The sequence below is a fragment of the Lepisosteus platostomus genome, chromosome 10, assembly GCF_059453375.1.
Source record: "Lepisosteus platostomus isolate fLepPlt1 chromosome 10, fLepPlt1.hap1, whole genome shotgun sequence".
NCBI lineage: Eukaryota > Metazoa > Chordata > Actinopteri > Semionotiformes > Lepisosteidae > Lepisosteus > Lepisosteus platostomus.
The window spans coordinates 55,515,920-55,532,665 of NC_142620.1; the positions used below are offsets into that span (position 1 = coordinate 55,515,920).

The 16,746-nt window shown below is 37.7% G+C and overlaps 1 protein-coding gene across 9 annotated transcripts in view; it reads left to right on the forward strand.

Annotated features, from left to right (window-relative positions):
* Positions 1-16,746, forward strand: part of diaph2 (diaphanous-related formin 2) — a 488,074-nt gene that overhangs the window by 368,108 nt on the left and 103,220 nt on the right. For all 9 annotated transcript variants that reach the window (XM_088597461.1, XM_088597456.1, XM_088597458.1 and 6 more), the window contains one exon: positions 7,717-7,841. In XM_088597461.1, coding sequence (XP_088453587.1) covers positions 7,717-7,841 — 125 coding nt within the window. The remainder of the gene's footprint in view (positions 1-7,716; positions 7,842-16,746) is intronic.

Consider the following 16,746-nt stretch of genomic DNA (forward strand, 5'->3'; position numbering starts at 1 on the left):
TTTTCTCTCTTCTTTTTTCATCATGGAATCAACCTATTGTTCTGTAACAGAAAACAGACACATTTCTGGTTCAGTTTTGCCAGCCTCTTTCAGAAATTGTGTCATATCTGCAGTTCTCCAATTTGTGGTTATAACTCCTATGCTCAATGACAATTGGAAAATCATAGTTAAATGTTTCTGAATAACATCCCTCATTTCCCTGTGAAAATGCTGTTAGGTTGATTTATTAATTTTAAGCATCCCAGACACTGTAATCCTTCAAGGTCAGTTGTGGTATAACTCACTACTGTCATAGTTCCTTCTAACTGGGGCATGTTATTGACATCTTTTTGGGAAAAAATAACTATTCATTTAACATATTTTGCTACATATTTTCTCCTAGTATTAATGCCATATTATCATACAAGCTGGACATTTACAGTTAAGGTTTTTGAGTATTTGACTTTAGTTTTTAGCCTCTACAGCAATATTTTTTGGTCTCCCTCTTGACACTTTTTTCACTTTCCACTGTTGCGCAGTGTAATATTTTTCTAATTTTAACCTTAGGCCCTTTTACACAGTCTGTGGATTGTTTTCATCCTTGTGACTTTCTTTTTCTTAATTTCTCCATTAGTTTGTATCACTTTGTAGACAATATTTTTGTAGACATGTACAATTTTTTTGGGGATGAGCTTATTATGGCCCTTTATTTAATGCTTGGGAATATCCCCATCGTTCTTCTATTAAGCCTTTGTCAGTGTGTTCCCAGTTTGCAAACTCCACTTCATGTCCATGCTCTGTTTTTAGATTTAAAGTACTGTATAAATAACAAATGGTATATTAATCCCTGGTGTTGCATGTATTCCATTTATTTTGTCCCAGCTATTTTTAAAGATTAGATCAATTAGAGTGTCTTCCTCTTAACAAAGGTTAGGCAGCACTTACTGTACCTTCCATCTTCCACTCTCTAGCTTGCAGGATTTACCTGTTACCTCTCTTTGTGGAAAGAAATGGAAACATTTCATCCGCCTATTTTCTAACCACTTTATCCAGTACAGAGCTGTGTAGGAGCCACAGCCTGTCCCAGCAAGCAAAAGACACAAGGCAGGATACACCCCGAATGGGATGCCAGTCCATCGCAGGGCACACAAAGACATAAACACAGATCCGCAGACCCTCACGCCTGGGCCAAATATTCCCAGAAACCAATTAACTCTCCAGAACATGCAAACTCCATGCAGCTGGCACACCAGAAATCGAACTCAGGGCCTCAGAGCTTCAAGACAGCAACGCTAACCACTGAGCCACTGTGAAACCTCAAAATGGAACCCGTTAGGCTTAAAGAATGGTTACAAAAGAGAGGAGGTCATTCAGCCCAGCGAGACTGTTTGGTACTGTATTGTAGGGAACTGACCTCAGGATGATCTCATCCAGCTCTTTATGTCTTCCCTGTCATTTTCCTCCACCCTTGTTTCAGGTTCTCCAATGATGTCAGAGTTCCCAGGCAATGCAACAGCCCTGAGGTTTTCCTTACATACCTTATATTTGTAATATGGTGATATAAACATTTAAGAATCGTCTCACTTGATGTGTTATTTGATTTAAGTGTGTGTGCGTTTCAGAAGACATTTAGCAGTATTCAGAAAATATTTTTACAAAACTGGAGAGTGCTGTTAATGTCCTGTAAGTGCACTTTCATTTTGTAAAAAAAAGCAGAAGAATGGAAAAACATTCTGTTGTTCTTTTTTTATCATTTTGATATTTTTCTGATGTTTAGTGCCATACAAATTGCTCAAGTGAAACTGTACTTTTGCAGCCATTGTTCATTGCCCATTACAGATTAATGCTCTCTTTGGTATTTGTTGATTCATGACAGATGGCACTTTCTCTTCTTTTTTGTGCTGTTTTTGTTGAGGCATTGAGGGAGGCCATTTTCTCACTGGGAAGCCCTCTTTCTGAAGGGCTTTCAGAAAAGCTCTGTTTTCATCCCAATTGACTGTCTGGGCTACTGAAAAATTCCATTTGGAGTATCTTGTGGATCAGTGTTTTCTGTGAATCCCGTCTGAAGTCTGTCAGTACAGTAGTTAGCAAGCGATGGAAAACTATGCCACTAAAGGTTTGGAGAACCCAGATGAGAATAAAATAAATAATCGGACCAGCACTTAATATGTCATGTGCCATCGCTATGGTGGTACTCAGTGATCCTCTTGGAAGGGGTGGTGTGATCAGTAGTTAAAAATTCCCTGATTGTTGATACATTTCTTTTTTTTACCTGCAACTCTCACTCAGTCCCTACATCATTCCTCAAGAATCTTTTATCTTGGCTAATATTGTATTGCTTTGGCGAAAGATATTGTTCTGCCTTTTTCTTTAAACCACAAAATGAGAGCTACCTAACAATGCTTTTGTTAAAAAGGATAGGAGTTTATTTAATGGTATAAGCAGGGGATTTAAAGATTTACAGATTTTCCCAGTGCTTAAATAACATATTTTGGCCTTAAGGTTTTTGATTAATCATAAATCCTTATAAGTGGTAAATAAAAATAAGGCACCAATTTAATTATGATAATGCTTAACTAAGAAAAGGGCTTTACAGAAAATATGTATTAAAGTAATAAACAGAGCGAATATAAAAAGGATTTTTCTTTTTTTCATCCGATTAACACATCGTAGAAGATAAATTATAATCACAGTCTGATCTGCTTATAGCACAGAATTTTCTTTCTCTGAAAAGCTTTTTTTTTTCCCCTTGATGAAAATTAATTGAACTGGGCACTGACTACTTAGTGTGTATTCTGGCTTAAAGTAATATTACTGTTCCCAGGGATGTGGGTGCTACAGTATATCATGTGTTGCTTTATTTCAATGCTGGGAGGAGGTGCGGTGTGGCCAATGAAATTCTGCATCTCTGACTCGACACAAAAACCTTTGCTCTTCCTGTGTTGGAGAGACTTGGTTTGAAAGCATATCGGTGTGTGTGTTCCCTTTCCTGCTGCTGCTGTCCTCCCCTTTCGTCCTTCTGGTTTTTCAGTCTACCCCATGTTGAACACGTTTGTGCCTAACAGGGTGAATAATGTAGGTGTCTCTGGTACCTGATCCAATTAATACAGTACTGCTTATATGTGCTTCTCTGGAACATCATCAGATATATGCTATATAAATACATGTACATACTGTATGTACTTGTTATATGTACATTATGTCTATACTGTATATACTGTAAATGTGTTTGTTCTTTATATACTGTATACAGTATATATAAGTTTGTCCTTGTAATGTTGAAAGTCATTGAGTACAAAACAAATTCAACTGTTATTCAGTCATCCACAACAGGAATATATTTTGCCCAGGGTTTATAGTCCTCTTTGAACTTAATGCATTTTTATGGTAAATTGATTCATTTATACGCAGTAGCCTTTAGGGAGTTTCTCTGGCTGTTTTGTGTATCAGATCTGCAGTAGATGGTGGAAAGGTACCTTCTTGACACCTGTGGTGCAGTTGTTGGTCCATGTGCTGGGGTGGGTGTGCCATGAGCCGTGCAGCTGGGGGCTGGGGAGAAGCTACTGTGTGAATCCCTGCACAGCACTGCCCTGGGACTGCAGCCTGTGGCCCTGCTACTACCCCATTTCACCACACTGATAGCTGTGTCTTTGGTGCCAAACACTGCACTGATCAAACACCTGTAGTGAATCATTGTCTCACTTGCTATGATATACAGTGTTTATTTTTCTTTCTATATTTTATTTGCAACCCACTATATCTGGCACGTTTCATTAATTAAGGGTATCAGCTTTGCTAAGAAACAAATTGGCACAAATAGCATTTACAGTAGCTGTTGTGCAGTAGTACCAGAAAACAATAAAAAAATGATAAAAACAATAGTAAGTGCTGTACATTATCCATCTACCCCTTTGTTTCATGAGCAGAGCTTTAAAAATAATCTGCCAGTAAGAAATACTGTATGTATTGGGATTTTAATTTGAAACCTCATCCAATTCTAATGATACATTCTGTCTGTGTACAATAAACTAAAATGTTTTTTTTAATCACATTTTTTTTTTACAATGGGAAGAAGCAGCTTTGTGTAAATTAAATGGGTTATTCCTAACTTCAGAATTTGTTGAGTGCAGAAGTTCAAATTGGTAACAAAAACCGTTTTCACAGCAAAAGCATTCCCTCGTGTCATTTTTTGCCATTCTTTTGAGAAAGTCAGTTCAAGGTTACTTCTTTAAACACGTATCGGAGTAGCTGCAGTAGCTGTGAATTGGATTTCTAAAAATTTGGCATGCCAAGTTAATAGCAGAGACCAGGGTGTTTCGTGGAGCCCTGAAAGGTCTTCACTTTAGTGCCTCTGGAGGTTTGAACTCATTTTACAGCTGATTAAATGGCTGATACTGTCTGTGCCCCATATCCCTTCATAGTCCCCTCCTCCCAAAAAACCTCCCATCATTTATTGGAAGAGGGATAGGGGGTGATCCCGTCTGCATGTAAACTAATGAACCATTTCTAATGACAACTGGTGTTCCTAGTGACGTGGGTGAATATGTTTTACCCTTTTTTCCTGCAGAAATGAAGCCTTAATTTGTCAAGAGCCCAGCCGTGGCTTTGAATCATACAAACACGCCTTAATTACATCAGTGAGAACTAATGGAGTGGCCGATAGTGAAGGTTATTACAGTAAATCTGAATTCTTATTTGTCAGTTTGGTAGGTGTATTGCCTCTGCACCCACACACACATGTGAGGCTTTGAGTTATTCCAGTTTTGATTCCTGTGAGGGAACCCAAACCTTTTTTTTGCATCTTCGACCCATATGCAGAAATCAGTTAAAAACTACATCCTTTATACAGTGTAGGAGAGTCATGGAAGAAATAAATCTAAATCTCCTTTTTAACCTTTGAAATTAACACTTCTTCTGAAAGAAAGGAATGAAATATTGAAATCCCCGATCCATAAATTCAAATTGAATCTAGTCTTGCCAAGCAAATGGCTGAATATAACAGTGACATCTTCGCATTAGGGCTGGTGATTTGGTATTTTGTGTTGCGCATCCACACTGTTTTATGAAGGCTAGAGTTTTTTTTATGAGCTTTTATTCCAAGAAAGAATAAAGATGGGACTGTGCTTTAATGAAATTGTTCTCCTTCCATAACCCCATCCCATGGAAATAAATACACTTGTGAAAAAAAAATTCTCCCTGAGCTGTCCAGGAAAAAAAATACTAAAAGAAGAAGCATTAGCAGAGGGGATGTTGTCTCAGGGTGTAAGCTTGTCATCATTAACACAGCAGGTCTTTTCTACAGCCTACCACGTCTGTGGAAATGCAATATTTTAAAAAGCCTGGTGAATAGGGAAGAGGGAAACATAATGTTTGGCATATAAAAGAGCAAGCAGCATCACCCTGAACAAAGAAAGCCTTTCAGTATTATTATAAGACAACTATGTCAATTTTTCATTTAAAACATGAGTGATTTTATTCCAGATCCAAGCCTGTGAAATGCAGCTGTGTCTTTCATTAGAAGACGCACATACACTTTCTGCAAGGAGTTATGTGTTTAATTTGGCCTTTTCCAAGAAGTTTTCTCGCAGGAGAAGAAATAACGAAGATAATTTGTTTACTCCCGCACACATTTCTATTTATTAATTTCATATTCCTTATGCAGTGTACATTTAAAAACACTAATCTTCCTCTGTGATGAATGTTATTTTCTACTTACAGTAGCTGAATTAATAATATCAAAGAAGACAGCTTCTTTGTTTAACAGAGACATCCTGCAGAGAGCAGTATCAGTCAGTTCTGTAACAGTCCCAGCTATTATACTTTTAGTTCTGAAAGACAAAAAAACATCATAAACAAAGGTCTGGATAGATCAGTTAGGTTTTTCAGTGGGTTGATCATTAAGGCTCCTACACAAACAAGACAAAGTGTGTCTGGATGTGTTTACCTGTGTGTCTGGCCTCTGATTTATCATGACATCCTACAGTACCCGCTCTGCAGACAGCTAGTTTTAATGGTATAGGCTCATATCTCGATTAGTTTGGTCAATTGCTAGCGATCACTGTTGTTGACAGTAAACTTTGAACGTATTAAGACCACATGTGGACCAGGACAAGCAAATAATGTCTTGTCTGTTTCTGCATTCTTGCTTCTTTGTCTGTGTGTGTGCAGTGTATTCTACTGTATATTGTATGTTTTAAATATTTAGCTGTTAAAGATCTCTTCCAGGATATACAGTAGATAAATGCTACTTTCTGTAAAGAAGAATAATTAAACACGCCTGACACCGATAACAAGTACTGTACATTGCTGGTAAAGCAGTATTAATAAATTAATACTGAACAGTAAGGTTTATAAAGCACATGTCTGTTTATAGTGTTTAATAATAATGTACTGTCTTTCTCTGTGTGTAACCAGTGTTTCTGGGAAAGATTGTTTACTTATCAGTGTGTTTTAGACAATGTCTCTAATTCTGCTGTTCCTTTACTTGTGCCCTAGAATTTCACCCCCAGATTCATAAAGCTTGATTAGCCTGCAGTAAATCCACAGCTGGGAGATTTCCTCCAGCTGCTGGCTAATGACACTACTGTTTCTACGACATTGTTCAGACTTGTCCTGGGTGATTTGTGTCCTGTATTTATTCTTCTTCTGTCCTAGCTGAGCATTAAAGAATATAGGTAAGCCATTAAATGTCTTTAAAATAGGTTCCCATTCGCCCTGTGTCATCATGTCTGTTTCCCTCTGCAGGCAGCCTGTTTAAAGATATAGCTATATAATTGCATTTTAAGGCAGGAGGTTATTAACAACAATGTTATGAGGTTGTGAGATTCAGCAGTGTTCCATAAATAGGAGTAATGTTTCAACACACCATCATGCAGATCACTTCTTAGCAGAACTCTTCCACAACCTGGTCTCTAATTTAATAAAACTTTACTTGGCACAATTAAAGAACTGACAATTATGAATTATAGGCTGTACACAAGAATGGACTTGAGAATCTGCATGCTTGATTACATCTTAATGCCAAGTCTGCTCTCATTCCTCTACATCTTCACCTCACTTTACTTGTCCTTAGATGAACCCCCAGAAAATTAACTGCCCACCTGATGACAGGCACTACTTGGGTACAAGAGTGAAATGACCATGTACTTGGGTTGAAACAAGTGCTTAGAAGAATATTGTTTTCATGTGCATGTGTCAATACTACTAAGGCTGTACAATAATCACAACACTGTGCTAAGTCTGTGCTTGCGTTCCAATTGATCCCTGAAGACACTGCAGGATCTTTGAAGTTTTGACTTGAAAGAGCCTATTTGAATACTCAAGGAAAAGGGTACAGAGTCGCTCTCTAAGCGCTGATCATAGACAGATTAATGAACAAGAACCACAGCCTCCACTGTAAGATCAGTGAGAAGTGGCTGCGTTGTTTCTTAGGTATCATATCTGTGAAAAAGCGCTGAAGCAGTTCTCATTGTCGTTTACACATTTGTATGCCAGAAGGGTTTGAAATCAGTATTCTAGCTCAAGACTAAAAACTATAAAGTTTCTTAAAACTTTTGACGTACATATTTTACATAAAAGACAAAGAAGACTGTTTTATTTTTTTCCTGAACTGAACCCATCTGTTTATATATTCAGTATAGAAAGTACAATATATATTGGTAAATCAGAGCCATTGTGCTGGCTGTGAACATTAGTTTTGTGAAATTTATAAATGTGTTTTTTTATGTTCTCCTCTAGTGTCTGCCCAGATCTTAAAGGCCAGCCTGGACACCATGGAACGCCAGATCCAGCGCCTGGAGAATGATATCCAAAATTTCCCCAAGTCGGATGACGAGCAGGATAAGTTTGTGGAAAAGATGTCTATATCCTTTCAGAAATTTAGCTCCTTTGTGTTGTGGTCAGGAAGCCATTCGTGGCTGATGGTATTTTAATATTCCTATCTTTTGCCTTCCTTCTCTAAATCACAGACAGTTCAGTCCTGAAGCTGTTGATACTGCACTTTCATGCAGTCTTCCCCTGTGGCTCATTGTGTGGGTTCTCTCCCCACAGTGTGTGTTAGCCTAGAGTGGTTTAACAGTCTAACCTACCGCAGGCCTGACTGGAAGCTTCCTTTGGTAAATCAATTCTCATTGTTCTTCCCTCATTTGGATTACAAGTAATTTATCCACTTACAGTGAAGGAAAACCATTTGATTATTTGAGCAAATGAATTTCTGGTGAAAAGGGGCACTGTATCTGCAGTGCAGATTGGAAATAACTGTGATACCTCTAACTATATTGTGTTCATTAGGGCATGATAGAAGTAATAAGCTGTTTAGATACTGAATGTTATGAAACAAAGGATGACATGTAACCCAGTTTAAACAAGTTTTGCATAGCAAAGAGAAGCATGGTGGGGGCAATACTAGATATGCAGTGGGATTTTGCATTATTATTTAATTTAATTAGAATTAGTTATTTATTTGACTGATGCTATTATAAAAAAGGGATTTACATTTGTACTGTACCCTTTTATTATAGCTGGCTGTTTTACCAGTGCAGTCTGAGTGAAGTACTGTGCTTCAGGGTACTATATCAGTGTCCCACCTGAGATTTGAACCTGTAACCTTCCAGTCCAAGTCTTCTTCAAAATAGTGCCCAGGTGACTTGAAGTGGATGAAGTGATGATGCAGGGGGCTCTGTGGGAGAACTGTGTCCTAGAACAGGGTTTGAATATAAGAGAATAATGAGGAAGGGCAAGTTCTGCAGATGTATCATAATTTGGACAGAATTGTCAAGAGTTTCTCAAGGATGAGGTAGACCAAAGATTGAGGGATTGTCACACCAAGGGTCTTTGTAGAGGAGGAGGCAGAGATATGTTAGGAAAACAAAGAGAGGAAATGAGAACTTAAGAGGGGAATGTAAAGGAAAAAGAGGACGAGACCTAGAGCCCATCAGTGGGGAACACGTTTCATAACAAAGTGAAAAGAAGGGGTCAGACCTTGAAATATGTAGTCATGACAAAGAGCTGGGAAAGGAGGAGAATCTGACATTTCGTGATCACTCAAAGGATGCGGGGTCATGTTCAGTTCTCTGGGCCCTAGTCCAGGTGCAGAAACTACTGTACAGTATGCTGTTGGAGGTCAAGAGAGAGCTGTGAAGGAGCATGGGGTAAGTGAAGTGAGTAAAGATTCCCTGACAAAGAGCAGGAAAAGAAAATGTATGGGAAGAGGGACACGCAAGGCATGTTCAGTGATGGAGTTCAGTAAAAATAATGTTGCATTGAAAGTATTCATACTACTGTGTTAGACTTAGCCTTTCACTAGTTGAAAACATGCAGTTTACCTTTAGAATTTTAGGAGACATCCAATTCCTTTAGAGCTTGTTTTCAATGTCTTATGAGTTTCCTTCCATTATGAATCACTCCAGGCTTTTGTGTAGCTTTCCATTTCTTCCATATATTGGAAATGGATATTGTTTTTCTGGGATTTAAATGGGCTCATTTACAGTATATTGCAATCTAAAACACATCTTTCTTCCCACAAGAAATGTCCTGGTACCCTCATGAGCTGCGATGAAATGTATATTTATCTATGTATATGTCTATTGATGATCACCATCAAGCTTTGTTCCTCTTAGACATAAGGAAACAGAGTTGAGAAAAACATAACCAAAGAAACAAGTAGCCAACTCAAATATACACCTGAGATTGAGAATAACAGCGACACTTTAATGCTGCACAGCAGCTGTAATTGGCTGCTTTTTCTGGTGTGAGCTAGTACCATTATTACTAAATTTAAGAATAATTAATTTCAATATGACATCTGTAGTAATTAAATATAAATATAGAAATATTCCTTATGTTAATTGGTAATTAATCAGCATTCTTTCTTTAATCAACTGTTTACATTTAGGATATATTACCAGTTTAGTTGAATGTTTTACATGGTATTAGATAAAGACACCAAACACAAACAAGCAAGAAATTGTATTACTTGTGAAGTTAAAAAACAAACACAAGGTTAATAAACTCACACCAGCTTTGATTTTCCAAGAACCCAGGCAGGATAAGATCTTTCTTGTTCTTATTAGATACAGTGGAGTTGGCTTTGATTTATGTATTGCTTTAACAGACCCATAGAAAACTTGTCCTCAAGTAAGAAAGGAAATAAATAGACGTAGATATACTGAAACAATACCTTTGTTCATTCCCTGGGCGTTGTCTCAAGGGGAATGTAAAGCTTCCTCTCCCTTTTGGAGATTCAAAGCCATTTCTTGGTTTGGCTAAACTGGCATTAAAGGGAATGATGACTGATTTGCCCCTCTGTTGGTAGGGAATCATCCCAGATTTGCTTCAGAAATGGACAAAAATTAAGTGATGAAAGGTTGAAACAAAAGATTTTTTGGCACCTTTATTATCAAGTAGTCATGCCTCAATTTTTAGGACTAGCCACTTTGTCCTACATTTGGGTGACAGGGACGGACACCCATATCTGGCTCGGTCGAGCTCCACCATCTAGAGTTGATGGAGTTGGCATTGTTGTCTACCCAGAAAGAAGCTATCAGTTTTCCATTGCCTTTGTGGTGACTGTAATCGATGCAGAGCTCCTGAGAGTGATTGAAATGGGGGAAGGGTGGGTGTGTGGGCAATAATTTTGTCCCACGATCTTTCTCTGGTTCCCCTCTCAGACATTTTTTGTTTGCCCTGTCATTTTGACCTGTGCCTGAACCCTAACAGAAGCATTTAAATGAAGCAACCAATCTTTCCTTCTGTAAGTTAGAATGAATAGGGCAATCTGGAACTCATGGTATTTTGAATGCGTTGGGAATCAATTCAAATGATTGGGTACCATAGATCGTCTTTGGGCCTTCTGAATAAAAGATGATTATGTGTTTATTGTATGTTTGGATGTCATTCAAGCACAAGTCGTTCTGTGCATGCAAACAGAAATTGACTCCAGTTTTTGTACTCTTGAGGAGAAGGGAGTTTGTAATTTAATTTTCTTAGATCTGTTTCAAACTGTATGTTTAAAGTCTGTTTTTATTGTTTTAGGTAGTTGGTAAGAATAAAACAGTAGTTGTCAAGACTAAGATGTGCCTGTAAGAAAGAAAATAAAAATTATAGTTTATTTAGCTTAGCAGACCAAGACCTACAAATTTTGAAATTCTGCCATTAACATCCCCCAGAAAAATGCTGTGATATACCAACTTGCTGTGAAGTGTTCTGGGATGGTGCATATCATAAAACACATTCCGTTCCAAACGCTTGATTGAGAAACTGTATTTTGAAATTGATATAAAAGTTGCTAAAATATATGGGGTATAAGCTAACAGCAATTGTGCACTTTGCTAATCAATTACTATCATTTTTATGTGGTCAGTGTGTGTGACTATGTAACCCATCTCTAACTATCTCTAATTGCTTTCTGATCTTAAAATATTGTCCAACTAGATATGTTTTCCTTTTGTGGTTCCAGTCTGATTTCAGGTTCAGGTATTCAATGCATTTATCACAGTATTTTCTCTTTTGGAAGTGAAGTCTATAACCATACAGTACCAGTAAGACTTCCTTGCAATTGCTTGTGATATGAAAAGTCCTTCTCAAGAAGATTATACTGATCATGTTTCTTCCTATTGGGATAATACATGCGAATTATTGTAAAGGGTGTTCCTTCAGTAGTTTAGCCAACAATTTTTTACAGAAATAATGGGCTTTTAAATGAAATATGAACCATAACAGACCCTTAGATGTCTTTTGATAGTTGGTCTTATGAGATTTAGAACTTTAGAACAAGCAATGGCACGTACTGTATAAGGGAGGAGCTGGGAGAAAGGATAGAGGAGGCACTTGATGGCCTTACTATGGGATAATGGATTAATTGGTTTGTCCAATCAAGCTGCAGCTACTGCTGGAAATACCATAATTCATCCTTTGATATCCATCTCTTGCTGTTCCCAGTGGTCTGGTAAACACTCGGGGACTCTGTAGTGCTCCACAAGACACTTAACAAAATGCCCCTCTGCCATTTAGAATGAATACCCTGTCTTTGGTTGATCCCAGGCTTTGCTTGATATTGGTTCAGAATTACCTTCTGAGTGACTTGGGTTTAAAGTTTTTATTTTGATGGAAAAAAAAAATATTTGGTCGTTCCCGGGGGATCTGAATGGGTTCAGACACAGAATGGGATCTTGCAGTGCCGGAGTATAGGGGCAGGACGTCAAGCTTCATAATTACCTCTAATGAAATGGTGAGGTGTCTGCTGTTCAGGGCAGTGAGAGGCTGGAACTAATCCCTGGAGATGTTGGACCTCTGCCTAGATAGAAGTGCAAAAAGAAAGACAGCCTTTTCCTGCTGACAGGAAATCTGTATAAACTGGGCACATGACTGATTTTTATTTAAGTTTCAGCTTGTTCCTTTTCTTTTTTCCCACCTTTGAATCATGACAGAGAAAAATTGTAAAGGTAAGCAGATGAGATGTGTATATTTCAGAAACTACAATGAATGTTTATTCTCATTGTTGCTGAAAACCACAGTGTGATTGCAAGGAGATAAGATCAGTGTAATTTTTACATGCTTCTTGGTTTCAAAATGTTATTATCCTTCTTATTATTATGTTTACTTCGTGGTGCATATGCTCATATTGGTTATAAAGCAATACTGATAACTTTTTGATCTTTTGAAGTCTGTAAATGGAAAGATGGAAAGACAGTTTGTGAATCAGGATTTTCCTTGCACCTGGTAAATGAAAAAGATCAAAACAGGTGAAGGAAATGATTGTGAGCTGGAGGGAGATTGGTTGGAAAACTGTCAGGAAACCAGCAGAGAAAGAGGAATGGTCATGATAGCAAAAACATCTCGGGGAAGGGGAGGCTAGGAAGCAGTGCAATGAGTTACCATGCAAATTTATAATTGACCATTTCATTAAAAAACTGTCGAACGCTTTCAGCCACCATAATAGACATGCATGCTGATTATTTTTCATTTTATGCAAAAATTCATTTCTTGACCTTTTTAATTTGTTACAATTCAAATTTCTCCCCTCTCTGACTTGCATCTTAATTGTATGAAGTGTAGAGTACCGGCTCTCTCTTAGGAAGTGTATGTGTGTGTCAATGTTACGAGCTGAGGAAGGCTATGTTTAGGACACTGAAACCCAAATGCATCAGCTGTAGCACTGTACCTCAGTGGATAAATTAAGGGCATCTGCCTTGGTGAGAGGCCGTGGCTTGGAAACGAAAACTGAATGGCTACTAAATAATTGGAACTCTGTAGTTCACCAGGATTTTAGAGTCAACTCACTTAGTGCAGCTGATAAAAAATCAAAAGGAAGATCCCATGGCTCCAGAGCTGCTCCTCCAGGGAGATGTCTTTCCTGGAGTTCAGGATGCCACACTCAGGCTAGGCTGGGGGTCACTGGCTGCTGGCCCTCTTGTGTCCCCTGAGATGGAGGTGGGGTAGGTTTTTCAGAGGGATCCTTGGCCTCCAGTGTAAAAAGGGCTATTGCTCTTAGGACTGGGCGATGTCAATAAATGACATTCTTGCCCTTCATCTAACTCCTGTTTCTTTCCTGATCCCAGCGTGAAAAGAATGCATGATCTTTGCACTGTGTACCTCTGAGGATGAGTATGTCTCCGAGTGTCTCTGTGTCTCCATTGGGTTCATCTCAAGATAGAGAGGGCTGGCAGAGTCAGAATGGATTTGAAAACTGTTGCTGGTTTCAAATTGAAGTGGTAAAAGAGAGGGGAAATTATTATTCACATAATAAAGCGAGACAAATGCATAAAAACATGTCTTGCTAATTTTTCTGTGTTCCAGCCAGATTCAGAAGTCTTGTGAAAAACTGTGTTCCAAAAGAGAAAAACAATAACAGCACAAACTTCTTGTGAAAATGTAACAAAAACAACATACATTACAGGGATCTTGCTCTGTTCAAAGTATTTTTTATTTCTGTCATATTAATATTTTTTATAAGCATTTGCTCTGCTGTACCCATTAAAAAACAGTCTAAAAAACTATAAACCTTTAGCAGAATGGCCAGGACAGCACTGCTGTTGACAGAGATATGAATTAACATGAGCACTGACAGAATCTGTAATTGAACAGTAAGCAAATACCTGGACGCTTGAGATAAAATGAGAAAAAAAGATAAATTGAAAAATATAATAAAATGAACTCCTGTCCTTTGCAAATGCTACATTCTCTTTTTTTTCTTTTTGAATAAAAATACCTTTTAGAAATCAGGTGGGAGAGATTATTGCAGGAGCAGCTCCTCCAGTATCAGCTCCTTCACTCCCCCATCCCAATTTCCTTTCAAAAGCTTCCTGGCTTTTTCAAATGCAATTCACTGTTTCCAAAGCAAACTGAGTGGTGAATTAATAATTATTTACTGCACACACAGCCCCCAAGCCTTTTAATTAACTAGGACTTTTATTTTTAAAAAAGGGAGAGAATGGGATTTATTGAGTGGACTGATAGTTCTGTCCATATCTCTTTTTCCTTTCCACAGCTACAATGCCTAACCCAATTTTATTCATCTGGTTGCATCTGTCTAGATTACCATTGTTCAGGAACAATAACCAGGTCTAATTTACCCTGTGTAGCATGAGGCATTAATATTTTAATTAATGAGCTATGAATATATTTCAACAGAGGGTAAGTAAATAATGCTCATCAACAGTCTTTTTGCTGATGACTGTTAATGTTGTTGGAGTACAGTGTATCAGGAAATGTATCCGGCAAAATGTGCTATGTGTGCTGGTGTTTTGCATGTTCTGAATGCCTGTGATGTTACAACAGGTATCTGAATGAGGAACAGGATCTGAGTGGAGTGTGGGTCTCCACATAATGAATAATCATCTAATGAGTAATTACAAGAATATAAACAATCAAACAACAACAACAACCACAACAACAACAATATAAAAGATTTTATACAGGACCTAAGGCAGGTGAAGCTAACAAATGTTCCTGAATGGAACTTTCTGACAACCTTTTTGTTGGCTTTGTTTTTACATAATTCACTTCTTGTTTGTGCTACTCTGACTCATTTTAGAGGCAGCGTGTCCCATAACCCTACTGCATAGGAATATCACGACTGAACAACCAATTGTCACTGGAGCAGCACAGAAATCTGACTTCCTGGTCCATTGGGAGGTCTGGAAGCCGTATTTGAATTATAACTGTGTGCTGTTTTTGCATATGATAAAAAAAACCTACTGCAGAAGAAAAAGGAATTCTATTCTATTCTATCTTACCTTAACCATGTATGTAAAGAGGTATGGCATTAACCTAGTGATTATAGTGATTATAATTTTCTCTTTTTCATTTACTTTAAGAGGTTGAATTTGTTATATTGGACCTGCTCCCCCGAAAATCTCATCTATAGAGTTTGTTTTAATAGACGCAGAAGTACTGAATTCTTTTAAATGTCTGATTTTCCCAGTTTTCTCCATTTGTATTTGCAACTCTCTCAGGAAGTTGCTCCTGAAATGCCAGGTGCATTTTAATGTTAGCAAAAGACACAGAAAGATTATGGACTTTTTGTGAATCTGTCATTTTAAATCTGTCAAAAACAATACAACACCCCTCTCTACTACCAGTGGTGTCCGCTGCGGGGTTTCATGGGTGAATACATGGTTATACTATACATGGAGTATAAAACCAAATTTCAATTTACTGTACAGTGTCTATAGGGAACACAAACATAAATTAAAATCTGAAGTCTATGTGGAAGCACCAGACTTTCTCTAGGTGGATGCAAAGAACCTAAACTAAAACTTAAACTAAAAACACAGCGATCACAAAGCAAAGAAATAGAAGAAGTAAAATTTGAAAGTTTGGTAGAGATAAGACCCCTGCAGACTTTTCACACCGCAGAATGGAAAATTCAATACAGTCACTTTTCATACGAGTTTAGAAATTCTAGCGTTCAACTATCCCAAAACCGAGGAGAAAAGAAGAATTATAGAGCTTAACAAATTTAAATAAGGAAGTATGTTCATTTTTAAATGTTGTAGCATTAGCTTGAAGAGAATTGCATGAAGAATGGAATGATCAGTTGTAGGCTGGCTTTCTCAATTGTATAATTTAATGACAGTAATGCAGCCTTTGACCAGTTCATTTTTCTCAGTAATAGAGCACTGAAATAATAAAAATTAGATAGAAGATGAGTCAGGGATTCTGAGACATTGTCTAAATATAACAGTATCTCACCATCATATTGCGATATACTGTAGAGTACCATATTCAAGCAAAAAAAGAACACCTGCTTTGTTTTTGAATACATGATCACAACAGCACAAAAATAATAACAAAATGGGAAGACAACAAAATTTAAAGGTTTTGTTACTCCACACCACCTTCCTTTCGTATATTGGTTTCATGGTTTAAGGGGTTGTAGATGGGATAAAAATTAAAACATTCTGTTTCTGTTACTTTCAATTATCCTGATTTCTTTTATCATTTGGAGATGTGGAAAATCTGATGGTAACAAGGGACAATGTCTTGAAGGTTGGAATGAATGAAAAAATATTTTTCAGGTGCAATCAGATCACAGACGAAGAGAAAATTAAACATTTTCTAATTTAAAACTTAATCAAAACTGTGGCAGTTCCTGAGTGGTGCTGATCTCTGCCAAAGCACAGAGCAAGTGTCCCGATTAGTGTCTGGGTCTGAGGGGCAGCAGTGGGTCTGCTGCCTGTTAACTGGGTCTGATCCCTTAAGCCCCTCATCCTGCATGCAGCTGCCTCTGTCTCTTGTATGTTTTCAAGAGATATTTAGGAAGGAGGT